The 27,532-nt window shown below is 35.8% G+C and overlaps 1 protein-coding gene across 7 annotated transcripts in view; it reads right to left on the bottom strand.

Moving 5' to 3' along the window:
• Positions 1–1,769: 1,769 nt before the first annotated feature.
• The window catches only part of HIVEP1 (HIVEP zinc finger 1), an 88,990-nt gene continuing 63,227 nt past the window's right edge, over positions 1,770–27,532 (bottom strand). For 6 of the 7 annotated variants that reach the window (XM_088130542.1, XM_088130544.1, XM_088130546.1 and 3 more), the window contains 5 exons: positions 21,446–21,573; positions 20,138–20,313; positions 18,651–18,752; positions 6,173–6,687; positions 1,770–3,954 (listed from right to left, as the gene is read on the bottom strand). In XM_088130542.1, coding sequence (XP_087986668.1) covers positions 2,782–3,954; positions 6,173–6,687; positions 18,651–18,752; positions 20,138–20,313; positions 21,446–21,573 — 2,094 coding nt within the window. In that variant the 3' untranslated portion in view covers positions 1,770–2,781. The remainder of the gene's footprint in view (positions 3,955–6,172; positions 6,688–18,650; positions 18,753–20,137; positions 20,314–21,445; positions 21,574–27,532) is intronic. The other variant, XM_088130548.1, reaches the window with a different exon arrangement.

Below are 27,532 nucleotides of genomic sequence, written 5' to 3'. Positions count from 1 at the left end.
GTGACATCAGATGGTTTGGACAACTAAGGGTCAAGAAACATGTTGATCAGCCTGAGCAGATTATCTGTGCTCCTGCAAGCATGCTGATACTTCCCTGTTGAGCGTGGATGTTCCCATTTTGGCTGAGCCAATACATTACTATGGTAATAATGCAAATGGATGTGCTAGCATATATCTGTTGTGTAACAGTAGGGAGGATGTTGGGCTAGAAAGGTCTAGTTTCAATTTCCCATTCAGTCATTGAACTCACTGGGGACATAACAGCAGTGATAGAAAAGGGAATGGACAAACCTGAATTTTTTGTGGCAATGCTGAATTACTGTAATTTTAATTTCAGTATATGTCGTTGTAAACCTTGCAGCTAATATATTCAATACAAAGTCATCCCAAAACTCAGCAGGCATATAAATGGATCTCGATAAAATCGCTAGCCACAGGGATCTTTCATAAATGGATCTTTCATAAAATCGCTAGCCATAGGGCTTATGTCAGATGTTATGTCAAGAGCAGCTTCTTCCTGGATGCAAGAAACTTCACATAAATCTTAACAGTTTGGTGGCAAATCACACAAGGCTGTTTTAACATTTGACCTCTTTGGGCAAAATAAACCTTGTCTTGCAAAATAAAGCTAAGCATGCTTGGTTAATTAACTCATCTCAATGCAAGGTTTTGCTTCACTGAGTGAACTTCAGGAATGCAGCTTCAGGGGAATCTTGAAGTGGGTAGAATAGTATTCTATAGGGCTAAACCAGAGCGATCTGAGGTTCCTTGCTAACTAAGCCTCCTTTCATACTGTTAAATATACATTTATCTCAAGTATTAAATGTCTTGGTCTCCAACATTATTTCCCCACAGCTTCTATTTAACATTAGATCTCTGCTGCCTAGATGACCTTCAGCAATGTTTCAAGAAAGTCTGGCAAGGAATTCAAATGACTTTATGCTCGATCTCTTGCATGATTTTGGAAGTCTGCTCAATATTATAGTAATACAAAATTTTCATATAATGAAAAATAAGATATAAGAAAGGTAATACAAATTTTCATATAATCCATTGGCATCATATGAAATAGTAGATTAGGCTGAGTTTTCCACTGAAACTTTAGTATTTGTTATTGGTATGTATTTCTTCCTCTAGTCAAAACTTATTCTACCATTTTAAGAATGTAGAGAGTTAATCAATGCTTATGAAACTTCCAGTGGTTTTTTACTATGCATATAATCCACTTCTTGTCATCTTAACTATAATGCAATAAAATTATTTTCAGCAAGCAATGCTGAAATTTTCTTTTCTTTTCCAGGATATGTGACCAGAAATTATGCATTCTAAGGCAAGTGAAGTCTAGGGATGGGTGGAAAATTTTCCATTCTTTACCCCTCCATCCCTTAGTATTAAGAGTCTCACCTTTAAATATTAACTTCTACTCCTCATATCTAGCTATGGATTAGGATCGTATGGGATGTGGTTTCCCAAGGCTTTTTTCTATACACTGTCCAGTTCTTCAAAGACAAAAGAGATAGGAGGTACCCATGTTCGCTAATATCTTGCCTCACTGAATGAAACAAATCTGTTTTTAAACATTCATTCTATGCAAAAAAGCTACCAAGTTTAACTTAAATTGTAACTGAAATGAACGGCTCCTGTAGCACTTAAATCTTAATTTTGTTAAAAAATGGAGACAACAGAAGTAGTTTTTTTTTCAATGACATTACTATTTAATATAACAAAGCTTTATGCTTGTTTTTCAGTAAAAATAAAAAATAGCTTGAAGAGTTTTTATCATTGGCACAAAGGTAACTACATTTTCTTGTGTGACAGTCTGGCTTTAATAAAATAACCAGACTTAAAAGAAATAGTATGAGCCTTCCTTCCTTCATTTTTTTTTAAATAAAGGACTTACTACAAAAAAGAGAAGTTGTTTATTGGCAACTCAATTAATAAAAAAATTCCATTGAAACAAACAAACAAAAATTCTCCCCATTTTGTAAGTTCTCTTTACTGATAAACAAAGAAATATCACTTTTTCAGTATATCTCCTAAGAAACTAATGGGGGGGGGCAGAGAGGGCCAAGTGAGAAGTTATTAGCAATATATTTATAATTTTAATGTTCTTTTTATAATAATAATAATTCCAGAACAGAATTGTTCTTTCTTGTTGGTTCATTTAGAAAGAGGTACAACTTGAGCCAGTAGTAAAGTCAGTAAACAAAAATTTTACTGAAATAGTTCAATAACACAGATACGGGATTTTTGTCTTAAGTGTAAAGCTAATGTCATACATGAGAAAAATGGACAGAACTTTTCCCCTCCCCCCAGACTAATATGGATACAATAAATATGGAGTTGTACATAACTGAATCTGTACATACAAACTTCGCCCCACAGCCATAAAAATTTACATTTAACAGTGCAACATATAATTTAATCATTTCATTTGACATAAGATTTTGTTTTACTTACGAAACAAAACTACTCAGGTTTAATATACATATAATATATAATTTTGACAATCTGTACAGTTTTCTAAACATAAAACACAAAAAAGGCACAATTGTCTATACAACATGTACAAAAAATGGCCGGAGCTGACAAGAAACAACAATTATTGGTCAAGAGTTCATGATTGCACGAAGATTAGTAATGAGTTTGTGTCAGAAAATATGTGCTTTAAGTAAAAGGGAGGTTTGCAAAGAAACCCAGTAAGTGTTACTTTAAAAAAACATACACACAAAACAAAACACGCGCGCCCCCATACACAACCCAACATGAAACCAAAACACCCTAGGTTGCAATTACTAGTCTATCCTCATCATCACTGCTGCCATCACTAAGGTCCACTTTTGGCAGCCTTTTCGGCCAATGGAATTCTTTATCCTGAGGGACTGTCTGATGTCCGGGGGAACTGGATAAAATGTCTGAATTCACCTTTGCAGGAGGCTCTGACCCAGATGCCTGTCCCACCTGAACAGAACTAATATTGCACTTTGGTTTTATGGGACTCTCTGAGTCAGGATTTTCAGAGTCTGGGTTATCCGGGCTGTCGTGCTGTCGATATTCCTTTGCAGGAGCCACTTCCAGTAGATTTTCGATGCTGTACCGCTTGTCGGCAGGCGCCTTCTGAGGAGATAGAGCACTGGCAATCTGAGCAGGGTCCAGAGTAGCTAAGCTCCCAGAACCCTGATCTGGGAACGTTTCACAAGTGTTATTCCTGGAGGCTGGTGGTTCTACGATCCCCTGATCATCTGCAGTCCTAGGGCTCACCGGAGGAACTAAAGTTGGCAGTGCTATGTTTAATATTTGCAGCCCTGGAATGTGTGCCTGAGGGCTAGAGTTGCTTTGAGAGGAAGGGTTTGCAGTCAGCACTTGTAACCCTACGGCATTGAGCGTTAATCCCGAATGATGTATCTGTGGTGCAATGCTGGTGCCGGCCAGGCCTAAGATATTCACCGTTTCCATGCTCAGGGATGGAAGAGGCTGCAGGGCTGGTGCACTTAGACTCTGGATGCCTGGCACATTAATTTGGCCTATAGGGATACAGGGAACCACACTGTTCACTTCTGCAACACCAAGGTGATTTGCAGTGCCAGAGACTGCACAGGCTGGATCGCCAAGAGCGCTTGTAGTTCGGTGGATCACGCTAACAGCAGGAATAGTGAGCTGTACTGGCCCAGCTGGAATGGGTAGAAAAGTAGAGTAGGTGGCCAAGCCAGCAGGTACCACATGGATCCCCCCCACTGGAACCACTCCATAGGGACTCTTAGTTTGTTGTTGAGAATGCAAGGGGAGGTGGCTAAACAGATGAGTCTGGGGAGGTGCTAATTTCATGGTTTGTTGATGTTCCCCATGCTTTTGCTCTTGGATCTCTGCAAAAGGGGATGCCATTGAAGGAACGACAACTGTAGTTTGTGTACTCCGGTCTATGGGTACAGAAGGAAGTCTTGTAGAAACTGTGCTCTGCACGAGAAAAGAGAAAGCAAGAGAAAGGTAATTATGTTAATAATTGTTAAGTATGCATCTGCTAGGCTGAAATGTATGGAATTTGATTCAGTTGAGAAACCTGGGTTTTACTTTTTCAATGTTTTAGACTAAAAACATGGGTGGAGTTCTTGGTCATTTTCTTTCAAATTAATTTTGAGAAGCCCAGAATAAAATGAGAAGCCCTGCTTTTCTGTTTCTATACTTGACACATGTCAAGAATTCTATTTAGAGCTCTAAATATTCTAATTTCTTAGTGAAAATGTTACAGCATTAACTAGGACACATTATTTCATCTGAAGAATTATCAAGGCCATATGGCCTTGCGGTGGTGTTAAACATAATCTTATGATATTTTCTACTGGTACCACTGGCAACATCTGTCCAGATTCCAGCACTGTTTAGGCATTCAAAAACCAAAGCAATCACAACATGAACACTTCAATTAAATCCCTCTCTCTGCTGATGAATGAAGTTGGCTTCTTTACAGGCAGCTGCACATCCAAGGTAGAAAGTGCCATGGAACTAAGCAGAACAACTGCCCAATGCTATCTGAACCTGAAAATAAGGTTTTAACACTTTAATATTAAAATCAGGCCAAACGCGGATTTAAAATTAATTAATGATAATTAATTTAATCAATAACAACAGTTTTAATTATTAAATTTAGAAGCTGTCTGACTTCAGAACAACTCTGGGCAGCTTACACTTAAAAAAAAACAGAACAGTAAGAAAAAGGTTCATATGCGTCCAGGCAAACCACATTCCATAAACATAACTGAAGGTGCTTTGCAACCACCCTACCCTAAGGCCTTGGAGAGCAGCCAAGTTACAGATCATCATCAGGGTGGGAACCACGTGGATCTCTGGAGGAATATCATTCCAGAGAGCACGCACCACGACAGTGAAGGCATGTTTCGTGGGTCCCAATAGATGGCATTGTTTGATTGAGGGGACTTGGAATGCACTAATTCTGACTGATATTCTCAGATGGGTAAAAACCATGGGAGACAGATGGTCCCTCAAATAAACTGGCCCTGTGCCATGAAGGGCATTATAGGTGATAACCAGCACCTTGAATTGCACCAAAATAGCCTTGTTTTAAAGCATCTTGCTAAAAAGGGGTCATTAGCAACTGGGTGACAGATTTGTATTCAGTCCAAAGAAGGCTTCTTAAGAAGGACCTGCAAAATATGTTACCTTGAAGAGGGCAGCAAAGTACATGTCTAGGTGAGTTGAAGAAGTGCTTAATCTTTTTCAAAACGCTGTTAAAACCCATAATGGACCAAAGTCAAGAAAACAAGGTTCCTCCAACAGAGTGGCCAGATCCTCAGTTCACAATAACTGAGTCTGATGTAAAACCAGACTAGATGGTGTTCTAGACAACCTAACATGGAAACTTGCTATTATTATCACTGTCACAAAAGATGCAAAGTAATTAACTTCTGTAACTGTTATGAGTCTTACATCAACTGCTTTTCAGATCCTTCTGAAAACCAGGGAGCTAACCAGGCTTATGTTGCAGGAGAAAATGTTTGGCAAATATGTCTTTAGTCCTCTCTTGTACACCATTCCATAGACTAAAGTTTAGACATAAACACCAGTGATGCTCAAAGCATTCGGAATTCTTCAGATTGGTCTTAATTGGTCCACTAACTCTGCAGAAAGAACCAATTTCTACTAAGAACCATAACAGAAATGAAGGCACCTCCCTTGTTTCCCCGTTTTAAAATAATTCACATCCAGGCAGTAGAATATACCAAGCCCAGAATGTCATATACAAAGACCTCAGTTGGACCCACAAAGCAACTGTAATGTGAATATTGAAACTGTAGGATTCTCCAGTCCTACGTATCCAAATTCCTCAACTAGGTTTGACAGAGAAACTGGAAACAAGATTTTCTGTACTCCTGGTGAATATAACTTGATAACTTCCACTCTCAATTCAGCCATTAGAGTAATGATGCAAATCAGTGCATATCAGTGAAACATTTTCAAACATAAATCCCATGCATTGCACCAAAGACCCATAGCATGTAATCTAATCCTCCAATTTTGTTGTCACTAATTTTCAAATACTGGAAGTGTTTTTTTAAATGCCAACGTCCAAGAAAAGCATAATTTTGCCAATAAAACAATAAGCACTGCCTGCTTTCCCTGCACTAAAATTCTGGAATTAAAAAACCCTTCCTCTCACCTTCCAAGTTGCTGTCGTGCTAATAGGAGTGGTGCTTCCTAATACTTCTTCTGTACTTGGGAAGTCCACATACATCTGATGACACGGTGACCTATGAAGTGTTTCTGAAGGGACAGTAGGCTCTGTGCTCGTTGCTCTGTCTTGCATGCTTTCTTTTTTTGCTTCTCTGGAAATAGCCGATCCCAGTGGCCCTGAGTTCCTGCAGTCCGACTGCACTGTACTAAGTACTGTCATTTTTGTGAGAAGTGCTTTTGGCAGGCCATCCACAGAATCTGTGTGAACCCCAGCAAAACAGTCTGCAGCTCTAATTTCTTCATCAGCACTTGAAATCTCATGAGAAGCATTTCTTGAGGGGTGATGCTGTGGACTGGCTGAAACAGAGGGAGTAGCAGATAAAACCGATTCAGCTTGGCTATCTTCATCATCATCTTCATTATCATTGTCTTCATCCTCTGGCCCATCTGAATCCTCTGCATCAAATCCAGACCGTTCATAATTTAGCCGTTGCTTTTCACCTATGAAAGAGAACAACATTAAATTCCCATCTAACAGCCCAGCAATTCAAAGGAGACTCTTTGCATTGCATTTACTGCAAATAGAATGGAAGTACATGCAGAAATCCTTGGAAAATATGAAACCTCTCCCTGTCCCACCCAAAAGGTAACATCTTGAACAGAAGGACTTTAGAATGGTCAATTCCACAACTGGTGGAAGGTGTGGTTATGCATTCATGGGAGAAGCATTCAAACTTGTTTACAAGGGGAGTAGTCAAACATGCAACATATCCCTCTCAGATACGGTGCATCACACTTCAGTTTTAATCAACCAACCGTTTTGTAGGCTCACTAAGCATTACTAAGATTCTAACAAAGCCCTATGAAAGGGAAGTTTGCACAATGTAACTAGCCTTTTTAACGGTTTCCAGAGGGATAGCTATGGTAGTCTTTTTCAGTAGAAAAAGAAAGAAACGTGCTATTTTTAAAAACCCAGCAAATTTACCCCTTCATTGGCTTTATACTTATTTATTTTATTTTTACGCTACTTTTTCACTCAAAGATTATGGTCTGTTTTCATCAGATTTATAGAGAATGTTCCTGTGAGAGAGCTGATGAGGTATTATACAATCCTTGGAAGCTTTTTATTAGAGCAATGCAGGGCTTCACATACAAAGACCAAAAGGTGCTTTAGAACACACAAGGGCATGAATGCAGACCTCTCTGCAATTCCTTAAACCACAGGGGTCTTTTCCTGGGATTGGGCATGCAATCATAACATAGCATACCTAGCTCACTGTTGGTGTTAAATTAACATCAGCAGTATAAGAAGAGAACAGGCTGTATTAGTTAAGAATTTGTACAATAATTTAATAATTATTATAGTAGTGCTGGAGGAGGAGGAGGAGAAGAAATAATAATAACTAATAATAATAATGGAAGCTGGCATGTGACAATCTAAAAGCATCAGCTTCCAGCCAAATCCATTTTTCAAGAATGCCTCTAGATCTCACTTTGCCTCATATACAATTTCTGGCAATTAAAAACGATGCGTGCCTACCTGTCCAGGAAAAAAACAAACATAAGATAGAGTGGTAGGGGGCATTTCCTGAGATTAGAGAAGACGCTGGAGAGTAACCTTCCTGTACAGCTTCTGATTAGTAGTATTCTGCAAGTGTTAGGTTCACTGCACAATCTTTTTTCCTCATAGCAGTTATTTTGTTAGCATCCCTCTATGCTCTCAAAATTCCTAATAGTTTTATCACTTAAAAATAAATTTAAAAAAAGAGAAGTAAGCAAGCTCTTAACATTTGTTCTTCCTTACAGCTATGAAGTTTTGGTCACACAACAGAAAACCGTTAGCTTGCTCTCTAATAGAAAGAGATCATAAGTATCAACACAATCAAGCCATAGTTCAATACTTTTTCAACTAGAATTTAAGAAATTTAATAGCAATTCACTTTGCCTGGTACATTGGTGGAGGGAAACTAACAAAATGTTATCACTATTAATATGACAACTCAAGTCTAGTTAGGGTGTTGTTTAGCCTTTATTATCAATTATAGAAATCATGCATTTTTATATCCCCCCATCTTTTAAATCAAAATCTTGCTTTATCAATTGGGAAAGGGAACCTGAAGAACTTTGACTTCTTCTAAACCATCAATCCTGCAACACATATTACTACTGTGTTTTTCTTCCCCTCTTTCCTCCTCAAGGTCACTTCTGTAACAAGACTTGGGTAGAGTATATGAAGAGACGAGCAAGGGAAACTTCTATAGCATAAATGAAATTTACTTATATGATGCTGGATACAGCAGTTAATTAAATATATAGATTCAGTTACAGTTACAGATTGATTGATTGATTGATCATATTTGTATAGCCACCCATCTCACAAGAGAGTGACTCTGGGTAGCATACAACACTCAATTAAAAAGAACCAATAAATACATATAAAAATCATTAAAATGATAAAAATGATTAAATTGTTTAGATGTTTAGTAGATACCATCTAATATATATGTCGGCATTAGGTTTGGATTGGATCCTGTACCAGGTCAGGTTGATATTGAGGGATTTCAGAGATGTCCAAATCAACGTTGGATTCCTAGAAATTAACTCAATTTGCTAGTGACTCAGAATTCAGAATGATGACATGAGTATATTTCTGCCCAATTTCTCCACGTGAGTGGGAAAAGAAAATGTAGTTTTGCAGCTGAAGTGCTAGCTTCTAATCACCCTGCATAGTTTTACCAGGAGTATCTAAACCTGGAGGTAAGGGGGGGGGGAATATTCAAGTCATATATTACTGAACATTTCAAGTTTTCAGGACTGTTTGTTAATGTGCTCTCCTGGAAGCAAGAATATGATGAGGTTCACTGAAGGGTATTCATTCATTCGTTCGTTTATTCATTTAGCATGGCCACCCATCTCACAAAAAAGTGACTCTGGGTGGCATACAACACTTAATTAAAGAATCAATAAATATATAAAAACATTCATTATAAAAACTATAAAAGCACAAGAACAAGAGAGGATGATGTTAGCCACAGTAAGGGAGCTATTGCAAGATCTCCCTGGTTCTCTGGGATCCTCAAGCCTGATGATATTGCCAGGTCTTGTGGGACTTGTGGAATGTTAGGAAGGATGGAGCTAACCTCACTTCCCAGGGTGGGGTGGGAACAAGATTCCATAAGGCGGGCACCATGGCAGAGAAGGCCTGCCTCCTGAGACCAGCAGCATGCCTTCTCTGCCAGACCTGATTGGACAGGCAGATGGAAGTGGGGAGAGGCAGTCCCTCAGATAGCCTGGCCCCATGCCATAAAGGGCTTTAAAGGTTAAAACCAGAACCTTGAATTAGACCCAGAAGCAGCTTAAGGAGCAGAGGTATAATGTGTGCCATTCTAGGGGCACACATAACTGCCCATGCCACTGCATTTTGCACCAGTTGGAGCTTCTGGATACTCTTCAAGGGCAGCCCCATGTACAGCGCATTATAGAAGTCCAATTGGGAGGTGACTGAGCAGAGCCCCCCAAACCAGGACAGGCACAACTGGCTCACAACACGAAGCTGTGCAACAGTCCTCCTAGCCACAACTGCCAGCTACTCTTCGAGCTGGAGTCATCAGTCCAAGAGGACCCCCAGATTGTGCACAGGGTCTGTCTGAGGCAGTGCCACCCTGTCCAGAACTGAAAATGGCATAGCCCTAAAACCAGAAGGCCCCAAAACCCAAAGCCACTTAGTCTTGCCAGGGTTCAGCTGAAGCCTGTTGTTCTCCATCCAGAGCTTCACAGCCTCCAGGCACTGGGACAAGACGTTCACAGCATCACTTAATTCACCAGGGGCAGAGATGTATAATTGGGTATACTGATGATATCTCACCCCATGGCGATGGATGAGCTCACCCAGCAGCCTCATGTAGATGTTAAACAGGAGAGAGGAGAGCACCGAACCCAGTGGCACCCCACATAATGGGGGCCGAGGGATATCTCCTCCCCAACTATTATCAACTGAACTTGACCCTGGAGAAAGAAAGAGAACCAGCACAGTATCATGCCACCCACCCCCAATCATCTGAGCCAATCCAGAAGGATACCATGGTCGATGGTTGAAAGCTGCAGAGAGGTCAAGTAGGGCAAGGATGGATGCACAACCTTCATCTCGCCCTCGCCAGAGATCATCCAAAAGGACGACCAATGCTGTTTCTGTCCCATACCTGGGTCTGAATCCCAATTGAAAAGGATCCAGATAATCCACTTCTTCCAAGGTCCTTTGAAGCTGCTGTACCTTCCAAGGTCCTCTGAAGGCAACCACCTTCCAAGGTCCAAGGTCTGAAGCTGCTGTGCAACCACATGACTGCAGCTTGCTGCAATGTCATAATTGTGAGCTGGGTACCAAGCACCCGGATCGTGATTACATGACTGCAGGGACGCTGCAACAGCCAGAACTCCAAGGACCAGGACTAAGTCCTCCTCGTTCAGCAAGCATAATAAAATGTCCCTTCTTGTTGTTCAAATTTCCAACATAAATTTGAAGTGCCTTTATACATTCTAGACAATTTCTCTGGTGACACATACCAATGGTATATCATTTTATAAAAAAAAATTCTTTAAGATTATAACATAGTACAAATTTCAGTCCTTTCAACCTATTTTCCCATTGTTCCATTTGTATATTATAACCAAAATTTTTAGCCCACTTTATCATACATTCCGTAATTTGTTCTTCTGTTTCAAATCTCAATAACATTTTATACATTTTAGCAATTACATGTTCATCATTTGTACACAATTCTGTTTCAAACTCAGTCTTACAATGTTCAAAACCATAAACTCTTTTGTCTACTTTAAATCTTTCTAATAACTGTAAATAAGAAAGCCATTGGCAACTATATCCCTCTGCCACCAATTCTTCTCAATTTTATTTTGTATTCCCCTTGGCAAAATTCTAGTATCTCACGATAAGTTAGCCATTTATGTTTGCCTATTATTTCTGGTCTATAAAATGCTTCTTGTGCTGAGAGACACAAGGTGTTTTTGGGCACAACCTGGGTTTGTATCTATTTCATATGGCATGTCTAACATAATGATTTTTAAAATCCACATTACCCTTGACTTTATCGCACCACAGATACCCATGCCACCCAAACCTCGGGTCATGTTCTTCTAACTCCAAAAGCCTTCTATTTCTCAGCCACACCCACGCTTTCATCCAAAACAAATAGCAAGCTGCAAAATACAATTTCAAATCATGTAAACCCAATCCTCCTCTTTTCTTTGCATCCTGTAACACCTTATATTTAACTCGTGGTTTTTTCCCCTGTCACACAAATTTAGATATATCCTTTTGCCAATGTTTAAATGGTGCATCAGTTGTCAAAACAGATATTGTCTGAAACAAAAATATCATTCTAGGCAAGACATTCATTTTTATCACAGAAATTCTTCCCAGCAATGATAACTAGCTTCTCCCATCTTAACATATCTTTTTAAACTTCATTGATGTCTCAATTATTTTGAAATAACATACAATTCATATTTGTCATAGTGATATTACTTTCTTCTCAATCTTAAAACCCATTTTATTCATCAATACTGCTTGATATTCTATTTTTGTTTTTTGTTAACATTTTCATCTTCTGTTTGTCCTTAAAACCTGCTAATGCACCAAATTCTTTGTTTTCCCATTAATGTTTCAATTCCTTTTAAAGAATCTTCCAAAACCAACACCAAGTCATCTGCAAAAGCCCTTAACATATGTTTCTTTTTTAATCTTTATTCCCACAATCCTCTCAACTTGTCTTATATTTCTATTCAGTATTTCAAGAACCAAAATAAACAAGAGAAGAGACAGTGGGCATCCCTGTCTTGTTCCATTTTGTATCTCACAAGTCTTTGTTAGATTCCATTAACAATTATTTGTGCTTTCTGTGAAGTATAGATCAATCTTAGCCATTTTATAAAGTTCTCGCCAAAGTTCATATCTCCCAAAACTTTGATCAAGGAAGCCCAGTTCAAATTGTCAAAGGCCTTCTCTGCATCTAAGAAAATCAACGTGGCTTGTTTTTCATTATGTTGCTCCAAATATTCCAAAATGTCCAACATGTTTCTAATATTGTCCTTTAACTGTCCTTTAGGTAAAAACCCACATTGATCCCCATGAATAAATTCTTGCAGAATTGTTTTCAGTCTATCAGCCAGAATTGTTGTAAACAACTTGTAGTCATTATTCAATAATGATATCCTATAATTTCTTGTTGAAGTCAAATGTTGTCCCTGTTTAGGTATTAGTGCTACATAGGCCTCTTTTCAACTCTCTGGCATCTTTCCTCCCTGTAAGATAGGGTTCATCGTATTTTGTAAAGGTTGTAAAAGTTCATCTTCAAAACATTTATAACAACCACCTGATAATCCATCTGGTCCAGGTATCTTTCCTGGTTTAAACTTTTTTATAAGCTTCACAAATTGTCCTTATTTTTATAAGTTCATTCACAATCCGTTTCTGTTCCTCTATAATCCTTGGTAAATTTTGTTTTAGATATTCATCTATTTTCTCCAGAGAGGTGTCACTTGCTTTGTACAAGTTGGAATAATATTTATGAAATGCTTTTTGCATGGCCACACTATCTGTTAATATAGTATCTCCCTCTTGATTTCAATATCATTTCCTTTTCTTTTTGTAATTTATATGCCAACCATTTTCTGGTCTGTTTGCAAACTCAAAGTTTTTTTGCTTTACATAGTTTTTATTTCCATTTCTCTAACTGTTAACATAGATAGCTGTTGTTGTAAACGCTTAATTTGTTGAGAAATACTTAACTTCTCTGGACATTTCTTTAATATCTTCTTTTCTCTTTATCTCATCCAAAATAGCTTGTGTTTTCTCTTGCCTCTTCTTTTTGAGTTTACTATTATGTTGTATAAAATAACCTCTGATAAAAGCTTTACTTGCCTCCCAAACCATTCTTAAATCAATACCTTTATCTAAATTATTTTCAAAAAATTCTTTTAATTCCTTTTTATAACCCTCCACTATTGTTTCTTTCTGTAACAATATTTCCTTTAGTCTCCATCTGGATTTCCTTTTGTAAGCCAAACTCACAGGATTATGATTCGAAAAAGTCTTTGGTAGTATCTCTACTTTAGAAGCCTTAGTAGCCAAATTCTTCGAAATCCAAATAATATCTATTCTTGAAAAGGATCTATGTCTTTCAGAAAAGTAGGTATACTCCCTCGAATTGCCATATATCTGTCTCCATATATCCACAAGCCCTAAATTGTCCATCAAATCAAATAAAACTTTTGGTAATTTGACTTGAGTGATTTTAATATTTTTCTCAGAAATTCTATCCAGTTGTGAGATCACTCCATTCCAATCCCCCCTCAAACATGAATTTTCATAAGAGAAACCTATTAGTCTCTCCATAAGTTCTTTATAAAACAGTACTTTATCCTCATTTGGGGCATAAATTCCCAATATCAGAGTCCTAACCCCATGCAAATTAACTTCCACCCCAACAAATCCAACATGCTCATCAGTCAATAGAAATTCTGGTTTTAGTTGGGGATTTAATTAAAAAACAATTATTTCGAAAAGAGTTCCATTTCTTTTTTTAGCTCCTGCTGAAATAAATTCTTCACCCAAATTTTTATAAATCAAATAGTTTATGTCCTTTTTTCTAATACGTATCTCCTGTAGGCAAATTATATCTTGTTTTAATTTTTTCAAATAATGATTTTTTTTCTCTTTTGAGGAGCATTTGATAAATTTATATTCCACGTTAAACATTTGTAATCCATAATCACATGACTGTGGCTCACTGCACCAAGTGCTCAGATGACAATCACATGACCATGGGAATGGTGCAACAGCCAGAACTTCGAGGCCCAGTCATAAGTCCCCCTCGTTCAGCACCATCGTAACTTTGAATGATCACTGAACAAGTGGTCATAACCTGAGGACTACCTGTAATAAACAATGCCATTTGTTAAATTCTCAGGGATCAAGCTGGGAGAAAAAGTATAGATTCCATACAGCTGAGGAACTGCTATTGATTGTTCTCAAATTTATTCTGAAACTCTGAATCATATGAAATTATATTTATTAATACAAACATTTAACAATACAAATAATCAATAAACAGTTACTTTTGAGAATAAAGATTATTCTCTGCATGCTCCAGTACTGAGTAACAACAAATGGGAGATGCTTACACCTTGCTAAAGATATTATCACTAAGGTCTGTAAGCAGCTGCTGATAATGTGGTTTGAAGCCTTTTCTTCCCTTTTCCCTAATAAAATACTTTTTGGGAGTTGCACTAAAAGGCTTTCTTAATACCATCAACACTCACTTTAAACATTAGAGTTGGTGGAAGTGATCAATGTTGAAGAAATGATATAAAATGGGACAAAGCAGCTGTTATTTCTATATTGTACCTTACCTAATATTTTTCTATTTGGAACTGGAACTGTAATTCTATTCTACCAAGTTATTTCCATAACCTCCCCAAATTGTACTATCTTATCATTTTGAAAATACCTAATATAACAGAAATGAATTATAGTACTAATTGTACCTAATTAGATATTGAAAATACCTAATATAACAGAAATGAACTTTCAGTTTGATTACTTTAATCATAAATTCCTATTAAATAAAAAAACTTTATCAATAATTGAAAATAAGATTTACAACTCTCAAGGACATTTCAGCTATATTTTGATAAAATATAGTTATTATTTAAAGTAACAGTGAATCTATGCGCAAAGATCCAAATATTTTATTTTTATTTATGTGTGGAATACCATATGCACAACACATTCATTAATGATGAAGGCACTTTCAGAACTGCAACTTACCACCTACAGTAGTGATAGCAAATATGAACACTTTCCTTATGGGACATAAAGTTATAGAGAAAGTACAGTAATACCAAATTTAAATAAATGTAAATAATATGTTTATATTATATATAGTTTCACGTTTCCTTATGTAAATTTTAAAAGTCTGCAAATTTGAATTGTATTTATATCTGTTTTATTTTTTTTCTTTCTTCCTAATACTGACATCTACTGGGGAAGCTCATATTGGAGCAACTTAAAAGCACCAGAGATTAAAAAGGCTTTGATGTTTATCCTGAAATGATACGGCTTACTAACTGTCAAGCTCCTTTTCATAAAAGTAGTTTAAAGTATTATTCAATGGCTCCCTACTATTGGAGGATCTCTTGTCATCAACCATAAGCTAGAAAATCTATGGATTTTGCCATATTAGCATGTAGGTGGGAAACTGCTTGATAAAATATGCTGCAACTTTCTACAGAAGTTAAAATAGTATGAATTTTTGCTAGGTATTCACAAATATATTTGTATAAAATTAACATCTTGGAGAAGAGTCACATTTTAAATGTTTCTGAGGATCAGATCAACTCTTTAGGAAATGGATAGTGACCTGAAACTAGTCCTGAACATGCTTTTATGGAAATTCCATGGAATTCAACACAACCTTTTTCCAAACAAATGAATTTGGGATTGGGCATTTGTTATCTAAATGGAATGTGCAATGAAAACTTGGGCAAGCACTGTGAAAAATGATATGCCTCAGTTGTACTATATCACGCTGAATGGTTCACCTGGTCTGACAGCTTAGCTCAGAAGCCAGCATTCCAAACATATTAACCTTATATTTTGGGTGGGAAGAACATTCTTAAGATCAAGAGATGAAAGATGCAAGGGTGATTTGGAACATAAAAGGGAAACTAAGTGGTATTCACTAATACCCAAATGATAGTGAATCTGAAACCAGAAAACACTGCCATAATTTACCAACCTTCCTGTTGTAAATCCTCCAATCATTTATGAGCAAGTCTCACAAAACCAAATTGAAACTATATAATAACTTTGATAGAAACTCCACAAATTTTTACTGACCAATAATGGCTTTTCTAACAAATACATTCTGGTTCTGCCTTTCACTCAAAAACTGTCCAACCTCATTAAAATTATTATTCTCCTTTAAGATATACTAAGCAAGAGACATTCAAGGATGAAGAGGAGCTCACAGGATGGTTTAAATTTCTGTCTGGGCATTAACCTTAATGTTTTCCTGTCAATTCTTATGCAACAGATAACAAATAATGAAAAAGGGCTAGGAAAAAAAATCTGTATATTTAACAGAATTAACACTATTAACAAATTCATAATCTATGCTGAGGAAGGACTGTAGAAGGCTAAATTGCAATTATGTTCACTAAAAATACAGGCTACAATCCAGATATCAGTCTGTTGGCTGCAGACAAAAAGCCAAAAGCCATTCCTTGGCATATTATGGGAAGGCACTACCTATGACTGAAAGTTTCACTGGCTGGGTTGAGACCATCATGTTCTGTTGTCATGCTTATCAATTTTATAAAATGCTTGAAACATTTTAGCTCATGAACCTGAGCAGCTTCAGGGGTTAGACCTGGAACCAAAATATGAATTCTAAACTGGATCTTCCTTAATATATATTCAAAAACTATCCCTAAGTATTCTGGGAGGAGGCTTACTCCACAAGCAGTGCATTTTATTGAACAGAATACTCTCCAGTTTTTAAAGATTGCCTGATTTTCATTACACTGCACAATTTTATATTTTTAAATCTCAGGATTCAAGGATCTTCCCAGTTCCAAACATAACAGCTAAATGGAATATATACATACATCCTATTACACTTACTATAGATAATAAATACTTACACATGAAGTAGTACAATAAGGAAAGAATATCATATTGTGGGGTGGGGGGTGGAGTTTTCTAACATACTATTCTCCTGCTAGGTTAATTCTATATTAAAAGTTACCTTTTTAAAAAAAGAAAAGAGAATATTCAAAACTTTTAACTAATTAATTAAAACAGTTCAACCTAGTGACTCTGGGTGGCTAACAATACATAAAAATATAAAATAGAACAGAGATGAAATTTGGTTTATTATTGCATCTTTGAACATCCAAAATAATGGAAAGGAAGAGATAGGGTAGAATTCATCATGCCTGTAACAATGGTTTGGGCCTTTTCACTGATTTTCGGATTCTTCAATTTCAGGTAGCAATTTAAATTTGAATGTTATGAGCGTTCTCAGCTGCTATTTCTGTTGTTTTTAATTTTTATGGTTTTTATTGTTTTTACTCTGTTTTAATTGTTAGCTGTCCGGAGTCATGTTTATCAGACAGGCAGCCATGTACATTTATTAAATAAATAAATACATCTCTAGCTTTGCAGCTGCATAGTTCATTATTTTCCATTGAATCACAATCCTGTCATGTCCTTGTCAGGTCATTTTGCAGAATGCATAGGCTAAGTCTTGATATCTGCTGGTGGATTGTGGACAATGGCTTCTGAGATTTGGCTATGTAGATTAATGTATTCAAATCTAAATATTTGATATATACTTACCAAAGCACAGTATTTTCATATTCTACACAACCGTTTTCCCCAGCCTGGCACCCTTCCATAAGTGTCAAACAGTATAGCCTTTGAAATTTTGTGAGTTGGACCAAATTGCAGTAACTGAATATAATGGAATAGCATAGGGCAGTCTTCTAAACCCAGCATCATCCATATGTACTGACTTACATCCACCATCAAATGTTAGAATTTATAGTCCAACATATTGTGGGGGTTCCAATTCACGGGGTCTATTTAAACAATAATTCTATCTCCCATTTGAATCTCTGTGTGTGAATTTTGTAATTTATATGGGTCTTCTTTCCCCAGACTCCTAATTTAATTTATTATAAAATACCCCAGTTGATGGAGGTTGTTGTTGTTGTTGTTTAGTCGTTAAGTCGTGTCCGACTCTTCGTGACCCCATGAACCATATTGCGCCAGGCCTTCCTGTCCTTCACTGCCTCCCTGAGTTTGCTCAGTTTCATGCTCATTGCTTCAATGATGCTATCTAACCATCTCATCCTCTGCCGTCCTCTTCTCCTTTTGCCTTCAATCTTTCCCAGCATCAGGGTCTTCTCCAAAGAGATCTCTCTTCGCATTAGGTGACCAAAGTATCTGAGCTTGAGCTTCATTATCAGTTGATGGAGGTATCCTCTGTCTAATATGCTCCATCCTCTGATTCAGATTAGGATTGCAAAATAGTCATCTTATTGTCAGTCACAATTAAGCTGGAATTAAATTCCACTTTAAGTGGACTTAATTTATTCAAGTTTGATTAAATGGAGGCTTGTGAGATTTCAAAACCATTTTCCAATTTTATCATGTAGAAAAATTTGGTGAGTGAACAGAATTTCAGAAGTGCACCAATTGAGGTGCACGTGAACCCTGAATGGCTTGGATATGGCCCCCAGAGACTGTGCAAAGTATCTGAAATGCTTCTTCCATGAAAGTAGCTGAATTAAAGGTTTAGCAGAAAAAGGGAAATATTTAAGGGGAAAAAATACCACAACCACAAATATATGATTAAAATTTTAAGAATTATGAAAACCTTTACCATAGTCTTCTATATCTTGATCATCTATTAATCCCACTGAGACTCCCAAATCCATACACTTCTTGCTATGTGCTTTGGACTTCATATGTTTTGTCAAATTTCCTAAAAGAAAAATCAAAACAAAACTAATAATGCAATGTTTTACTCTTAAAAACGAATGCATAGCAGCACAGGATCATGACAATAAGCATGCCAATCATCACATGTTTCATGTGGGACATGATGTTATGGTATGTGATAGCCTTACAATAAATTTGAGAAATTTATAGGAAGTCAATACATTACTTTTGCTCCCAAGCATTTTAACATCATTTTTTTTATACTCCTAGACTAAGCAAAATAATGTTGGGTTTACTAAATATAAAAGTAGATAAGAAGGCAATGGCAAACTATCTCTACATTGTTGCCAAGAAAACTATATATCTGTGAAATCATCAGGAGTTGAGCTTGGCAGGAGTTGAGCTCAGGAGACTGTTGCTGATTTTATGAAATTTGCCATTCCATTCACATTTTTGCAGTACTTCCTCTTCTGCACAATAATTAGATTTATCCAAAGTTGCAGCAAGCCTTGTCATAATTAAAAGAACCAATTTTATAATATCATGCAATAGTTTTTCTTCTATAGTTACATAAAATTTGAACTTTATATTTGCATTGCCCTTAATTAAAATAAGCAATAAAATAAACCAATTTGTTAATGTTACGAGGAAGCAGAATTATACCAAACTTTGATGTAAATGTCATCTTACTTTTATATAAATTATAAAAAGTTAATTTCTTTTTTAAATATCTAGACTTAAAGTGGAACAAACAGACACTAGCATGCCCCTAACACAGTGCTTGTTAAATTTGTTCACAGATTATTCAGACTTAGAACAATGAGATTTAATTCAGTATTTTGGGCGCACAAATGGAATCAAAATGTTCTGTCATTTTTCTTATAAACCCTTTACCATAGTAACTCCTTATAAAAGGCAAAAGAAACAATAGCTTACCCAAATTAGCACAATTATGTTTTCAATTCTGAGCTAACCCTGGATTAATTGCAAGAATTAAAATTGCAAAATCGATATCATTCTAGGGAATGTCTGCCTGATAAATGCCTGTACCACCAATTATATACAGGATGTGTTCTCAAAAGAAGCAGATACCTTCTGCACCCAAAATTCCTCCTAGGTGTTTTGGCAGGCAAGGAGATTACTATTCTTACTTAAGTAACAGACATGGCACATTACAAATTCTTTTGAATTTATCATAGCTTTATAACAACTTTCCAAATCTTGATTTGAAGCAACAACTTTAAAAATTATGAAAATCTTCAAAGCCTATATAGTTTATCATTTATATAGTCTATATAGTTTATAGAAAGTCTTCTATACCTTGATCATCTATTAACGTAAGTCTGATGTGTCAAGCCAGAAAAGCATCTGCTAATAGTCTGGGGATGGAGGGGACTCAAAACAATTATCCATGAACAACTGAACTACCTTTAGTCTTGAAGGAGAAATTGCAGTAATTGCAATGATATGGACGGACATCTGTGTGTGTGCGAATATGTTTCTTCAACATACTGGGCTTTTTACATCGTATCCCACATTCTTCACATATATATTTTCCTCTTCCTCTCCCACGAACATAGACATATTCTTCATTTGATTTATATCTAATTTAAATGAGACAGAAAAATAATCTAATATGAGCAATAGAATTATGGGCATAAATGTTATGCAAGGAATTTGGAAAGCACTTGAAATAGACATCAGTTCATCAATTCTGCTGTTTTAATGTTTCAAAAGTTCATTTTTTAAATTACAGTTTGAAAACGTGAAAATTGCAGCCCAGCACTACAGTCGGGTAAGAAAATGATAAACTGGAGTGTCAGGAAACATCCTAGAGCAGCGTTTTTCAAACTTGGCAACTTTAAGATGTGTGGACTTTAACTTCCAAAATTCACCAGCCTGCATACTAGGAGTTAAACTCCACACAACTAAAAGTTGCCAAGTTTAAAAAACACTGTTCTAGACTATTTGAGGGGAAAGCATAGGGTGGTATTTTGCTAGCAAATTCTGTGTGTATGTGTTTTTCCTGGACATCAGAGTTTATTTTTAATGAAATGAATAGTATGTTATAGGATTCTGAACATTGGAATCAGACTTCTCTACTGCCCAGTTACCCATTTCTGAATTTCATCAGTCTTGCCTTCTGTGAGACTGATATTGAAGTAGAAAACTGTGGTATCAGAAGTATGGTTTTGAATGTGGTTAAGGGTTTACCATGGGATTACCAACCCATTTTATGGGTTACATAAGATGTGATTTATGTAATTTCAACCTTCTGCAAAGGTTTCCATATGCTACATCTAAAGTGCATAAAAACAGATATTATGTGCACAGTGTGATGTCATATAGCACATGGGTGAATACCTGATTTAATGCAAAAATTGCATTATGCAAGCTTTCTGGAATGAAACAGTTATTTAAATTTGGAAGGTCTGTGTTTATACTGAACTCAGTTTGAAGAATTAAGCAAGAAAATACAATAGAAAAAGGGAAAACAGAGTTAAGACTCTAAGTGCTGAGCCAACTGAGACAAAAGGTAGCAAATAATTTAGAAAAACAGGATGCTAGACCGACCAAATTACCAAAACCATTAAAACTTAGCAATAACCCCTCAGTCTAATTGTAATCCTCACAATGCATACAAATTCTACTTCACAAAACATGGTGGAATAATCAGATTTCAGTTCAAAATAATCAATAAAAAGTTACAGCACTCCTAGAAAAAAGAATACTCACCCTCCATCAAATATTTTAACTCTTCTTGGCTCACTTTTGGCTGTGTTCTCAATATCTTGATCAGTACTTAGTTCAGAGTTTTCTTTATTGCTGAATTTCCTTGCTGCCTTTTGTTTAACTAATGCCTGCTGAAATAAATGTAAACCAACTCTTATAAATTTAATTAGCAGATTAGTAATATTTGTTAATACAGAAATCAAATCTTACCACTTCAGGCAAAATTATTCGATCAGTAGGGCATAACTTAAGTTTCATTTGTGCAGCTATTATTAACCAATTCAAAATGCATATAGACTTGTACAAATAAGCTGCTTTTACATTTTGATTTTAAAATGCCTTGTTGATGTGACTGACAGATCCATCAATGTCAGCTATCAGACTGCTTTCCTAAGCAACACACAATTTCTATATAAAACTGGAAATAATTATGTTTAATTCAAATTATAGGATTAACTAGGTGGAAGCACCACTGATTACAATGGGACTGATCATTCATACAATTAGGCACAGAATTATGTCATTACAAGCATGGCTTTTTACGATAATAGAATCTTATGTATATGTGTTATACTCTTTCTGTAAGCCTCTGTTGCTATATGTCAGATTTATCACAAAGAAATATGTTATTGAAATTCATCTTCAAGTCTTTCCTATGTACATACAAATTATAAATTTCTATATACAGTTCAAGGCAGGGATGTATCCCATAATTACTCATTGTAAAATAGATGTAAAATGTGAGTGTGGAATTCAGTATACTGGAAAATTATTTTTCACATTTCTGGTATTTAAGACTGTCAGAAAAAAGCATAAAATTTGTATGGGCTATACCTAGTGATGCAGGATGGGGTAAATGGAGGATTTCCTCTCCAGAAATCAAAAGATACAACTTCTAGAACTATTTGCCACATTACTAGTAGTGGCACAATAAATTATGTCAAATATTTTGATCAACTTTTATAACATTCATACAGATAGGCCAATTCAACTTTTCTTGCAGCAAAACCTATGTATGTATTACTCCTCTTCCTCAGTGCAGTATGTATGTATGGGTCTGTGTGTACGTATGTGTGTGTGTACACACACACACATGCACACACATATACTGATTATCATACTGAAGAAAAGAGAAGAAAACCAAATTGTACTTTACCTTCTCTTCCTTCCACAACCCATTTTCCTTCTCTATGATGTCTTTGGTGTATATTTATGCTACACTTGGAGGATTTTTGATTTAAGAGCTGGATAAAAATGCTACTTAGATATAATGAGTAAAACATATTTAGCTATATCCTTATTCCTAATGATTGTCTACATTGCAGATGGTGTAATACCCATTTCCACTAGGTATCATGTCTTGGAAATTGAACTCATCCATGCAGCACTTCCAATTCATGTCTCACCCATACATGAATAGTGTATTAGTTTTATTAACAACAGGAAACCACCCAGAAATCCTAGCCAGTATAGCCCATGTTGGCTGAGAATTCAGGGAGTTGTATTCCCAACATATCTGGAATATGTTAGATGTTAAATCATACATATTTTATTTATTGTGCAATTCATCCACAAATATTTACAGTTATACTAGCGATAGGAAATTCTGCTGCTGTTCAGTGAAACAATCACTGGCCTAAATATGGAACAGAAGTAAATTTTTATTTGATTCACTACTTTGCTCCATATTAACTAGATAAAAAAAACTGAGACTACTGTACTCATAAAATCTTCTGGCTCCTGTATGCAAATCACTATTGTTAATTATAATACTCATGTGCAGGCATTAAATGCATAGGGGAAAACATGTTTTCAAACTAGGCTAATCACATATTAAATATAATTTTTTGAATTCTGATTTTTTGACAATAACCACATTTGTTCTACCCTGTGCCATTGTATTTATTCATTGTATTTATCCCAACACCTTACAGAGAAACTATTATTGTGTCCATCGTGTCCATTTTAGAAATATCAACTAGAGTACTGGAGCTAGGAAAGAATGCAGTTCAGAAACATGTTAATTCAGGTACTAATAAGATGCCCATCTGTTCTACTTAAAAGGATAATTCTCTATTTGAACTGCCATCCTTGTTTCCTCCATCTTGAGTCTGTCCAGATATGTGGATTTTAACTTCTAGAATTCCCAGAAATGACCATTCCTGAACTTATAGGGTAACTAGCTTTTGGAAAGCTGAGTTATCCAGGCCAGGCTAGCTGAAAGAATGAACCATCAGAAAACTCAGCATATGCAATGAAAATGCATTACAACTAAGACTAAGCTGGAAGCACTCACATTTTAGGAAATAATTTTTGTAGTCAGAACAAATCCATTTCTACAGACTTGAACAGAACTTTTAAAATGGATATTATTTTAATTTATATTGATTTTTTCTTCCTTTTCAGTTTTCTACTGAAATCTTCTAGCCCTCACTGATATCATCATGTACATAATCCTGATAGACTGTAAATTTCACATCTTCGAATTATTCACCACTTAATCCTAATGTGTTTTGATCAGCACAAGGACAGTTCAGGGAAAAGAGAAGCAGCAGGAGTTGACATATGGAAACTGTAACACCAAATATAATCTTTAGAAGACCAATATTCCGGTAGGTAATGTTCTCCTTTTTTTGAAAATACTATATCAGCTCCCTAAAAACAGCCCCAAAATGAAAATGAGAAAATATTTGATACAATTCCTTATTTTTTGGCACTTGAAAGAAGACATCAGTCATAAGAAGGACTGTGTGTTCTTTGCATTACAGGTCAAATGTTTATGTCAAGGAAAACTAAATTCTGCAATCTACATAAACTATGCAATAAACCAGACTGTGTATTCCATTTATTTTATAATGTATTGAGCCAAGAAGCCACATGTTGCTGATGACCTTACCAATGAATCCCTTACATAATCCTATGGAATTACTGTGAAGTAAATCTCACTGAGGAAACTTAGTATTTTTTTCGCATAATATGCCATCCTGTGCTGGCATAGAGTTCACATACACCAACAACCACATAGTATAGCAAATATAAAGGCAACCCAAAGAATGTTGGTACTGTAGTAACAGAAAGAACAAAAATTCAAGGATGTATGTGAATGACAAACTTGCCTTGTGTAGATGTTTTTAAATCCAGAATCACAAAACAATGAAAAAACATGTCACTAGATATTCTATTAACAATATAGGTATTGTAATTACCATCTATACTTCCAATAATTCTGGGAGTGAGATCTCAAATTACTTAGTTTAGGTGGTCAAAAAGTTCCTTTTCCATAAACCTGAGCCAAGCTTTTTTAAATAAATATTTTATTAATTTATACTGACACTTCCTTCCGTTCTTTTCAATCTTCCACTGAATCCTCTAATCTTACAAAACTAAGGAACATAAATCAATTAACAAGATGAAATGAACAGCTTTGTAATAAATGGAAAAAACAACAAATTCCCAGCATGGATATACTTGGACCTGAATACTATTAAAAAGAATTGATACATCTATGTCATTTATATAACAATATATTTTTTTAAAAAACATACCTTCTTTAAAGTCAATTGTTTTAAAAGTTGTTATTGCAAATTAATCCTTCAATCAATTATATTTACCTGCACAAACAGTAATTAGCATGTACAGAATTTTTCCAAATAAGGATATCAAACAATGATGCTCACATCACCCATTTTGTGTAATCTTACTACAGAAATGTTATCATGGAACAGAAAGAAAAATGAACATATTCAAGTTCTTAATAACAAAATAAAATACCATGTTAACTAAATTGGCAATTAAATTCTTATTTTTCTTTAAAATCCAATTGGATATATATCTCAACTGCAAGTGAATTAATCAAGTTTCATGCAGTTAATTTAATCAAGTTTAGAAATTAATTCTGATAAATTATCTGCCCTAAGTATTATTAATAAAAATCACAGAAACTGCTCCAAAAAAGTATGTAACTTCATAATTAGCCCAGGTGGATTTAGATATTTATAAGTAATTATTACCGAAGATTGATGTCTATTACAAAACGTAATTGTAATCCTCTTCTGTATAAAATTAAAATGAAATTGAAGTCATGACAATATTTTTCATTAGAACTGCTTTGTAGAAGAGCTGCAATTAAAAATTCCTATTATTCCTCAAGGGATTTTGTTTCATTTTAATTTTGATTTCAAACCTTTCAGATTTATTATCTGCTATCTTGTTTCATATATAGCAAATAAATATTTTATTTTTATTTTATTTATATATCAAATTTGTCACCGCCCATCTCATCAAAAAACAACTCTGGGTGGTTTACAGAGAAGTTAAAATCAATGAAAAGTACAATATAAAATGGTCCTGAATAAATAGAAAATAAATATAATCCAGGAATAGATGTTAATTGGCAAGTAGCTCAGGGAGGGTCATCAGGGTGCCAGCCACCCCCAGAATTGGGTAATATTCTTGTTGCCCCAGGCAAGCTGGCAGAGCGAAATCTTTAATCCTTTCTGGGAAGCCGGAAGGGTAGGGCCCCATTGCACCTCTGGGGGGAGAATATTCCAAAAGGTGGGGGCAACAGCAGAGAAGGCTCTCCTCCTGGGTCCTGCCAGCCAACGTTCTCTCGCTGACAAGGTCATAACATGTCCTCTCTGCCTGACTGGGTGGGATGGGTTGATGTGATGGGGGTGAAACAGTCCCTCAGGTAGAAGAAATATGTCTTCATTTATAGATAATTATTAAAAAACTAAGGACAGACAAGGAACGCAAGATAAAAGAATCATGATGGATATTTATGTACACCAAATTTGAAACATTATTTCACTGATACAAAATTAAATTAGACTTCGTATCAGTTAAGCTAATACCATGCCTCTTTGACACTAAGAAACCAATAGCCAGCATCTCAAAGTCAATTTTCTCCAGAAATTTGGAAAAAAGTTGGAAACAATTTTTGGCTCCTGATCTACCTCCCTTTTTCCAATTCTTAGATCCCTCACTTTTTAATGCTGAGAATAAATTTGTTCAATTCAAGGAATAAAGAGAGTTGTATAGAATTTGGCATTTACTAATGGATAATAATCCTGTGACTAATTATATTATTCAAAAGGAATGATCACACTTACTGACAATGAGATTCAATAATTTCTTTGAAAAAGGACAGACCATTAGTAATATTTGAAAATGTTAGTTATCTTCAAATAATAGCAAGGGAATCTCATCAAGTTATGTTAAATTTTCACACTAAGCACAACTGAATCTCTCGAAAGTCTTCAAAAAACTCTCTGGAGTAATAATCTGGGTTTTAAATTTGATGAACCTTGCAGAATTCTCTGTTGCATTCTTTGTAAATCTATTTCAACAGGCCATCAAGAATTAAGATAATCCATAGAAGGCATTACACTCTATAAATTTTACATTTCTAGATTAGGCTAGCAGGGGTATAAACAAATTGACACATAGCAGCAACTCTGATGACAACAACCAAAAAATAGGTATGTACATTAAATGGAAAATGTGTTCTGTTTGAAATCTGAAACAAGCACATCACATTCTAAGAATTCTGCTGGATAATTCCAGACTGGATGCAGTTTAGCAGAAACTTGGGAACTTTTTGCTGTTCCGGGTTTTGGTCAAAATAAAAACCACAGAGATCCTAAAGTAAACTTATGGGGTAAGTAGGGAAAGGTTCTCTTTTCCTCCTATCAGTAGCTCCCAGTGTAGCATATCCCATCAGCCTACCCACTCCCATCCTCCCAATGACTTCCATTCCTTCTGCCACTGCTAATGTTCCTGCACAGCATATCTAACCTGTTCTTCTCAGTCCCCTCCCAAATCTCCCTCACCTGACTCCCCTCACTTACCACTAACATATTGGCCCTCCCTATTCTTTCTAGCACCTTCCCTCTTCCCCATAGAATGATAGAATGCCACATTCCAATTATTAATGGGCAGGTTTTCTCTACTGAGGTTCCTACACTCTGGAGTGCTCTCATACCAGTAGTTCATGTACTTTAGATACCTGTTGAAGAGCTTCTTCTTTATCCAGGCCTCCCCTGTATGAACATCAAATTAATGTTTTTAAATGTCTGCCCTTGTGTCTCC

The sequence above is a fragment of the Python bivittatus genome, unplaced genomic scaffold, assembly GCF_059951505.1.
Source record: "Python bivittatus isolate LINGU-HERP-01145 unplaced genomic scaffold, Pbiv_v1 ctg000840_np1212, whole genome shotgun sequence".
Classification (NCBI taxonomy): domain Eukaryota; kingdom Metazoa; phylum Chordata; class Lepidosauria; order Squamata; family Pythonidae; genus Python; species Python bivittatus.
Note: the sequence above shows the minus strand (reverse complement) of the source record. Positions and strands in the feature narration are given on the sequence as shown.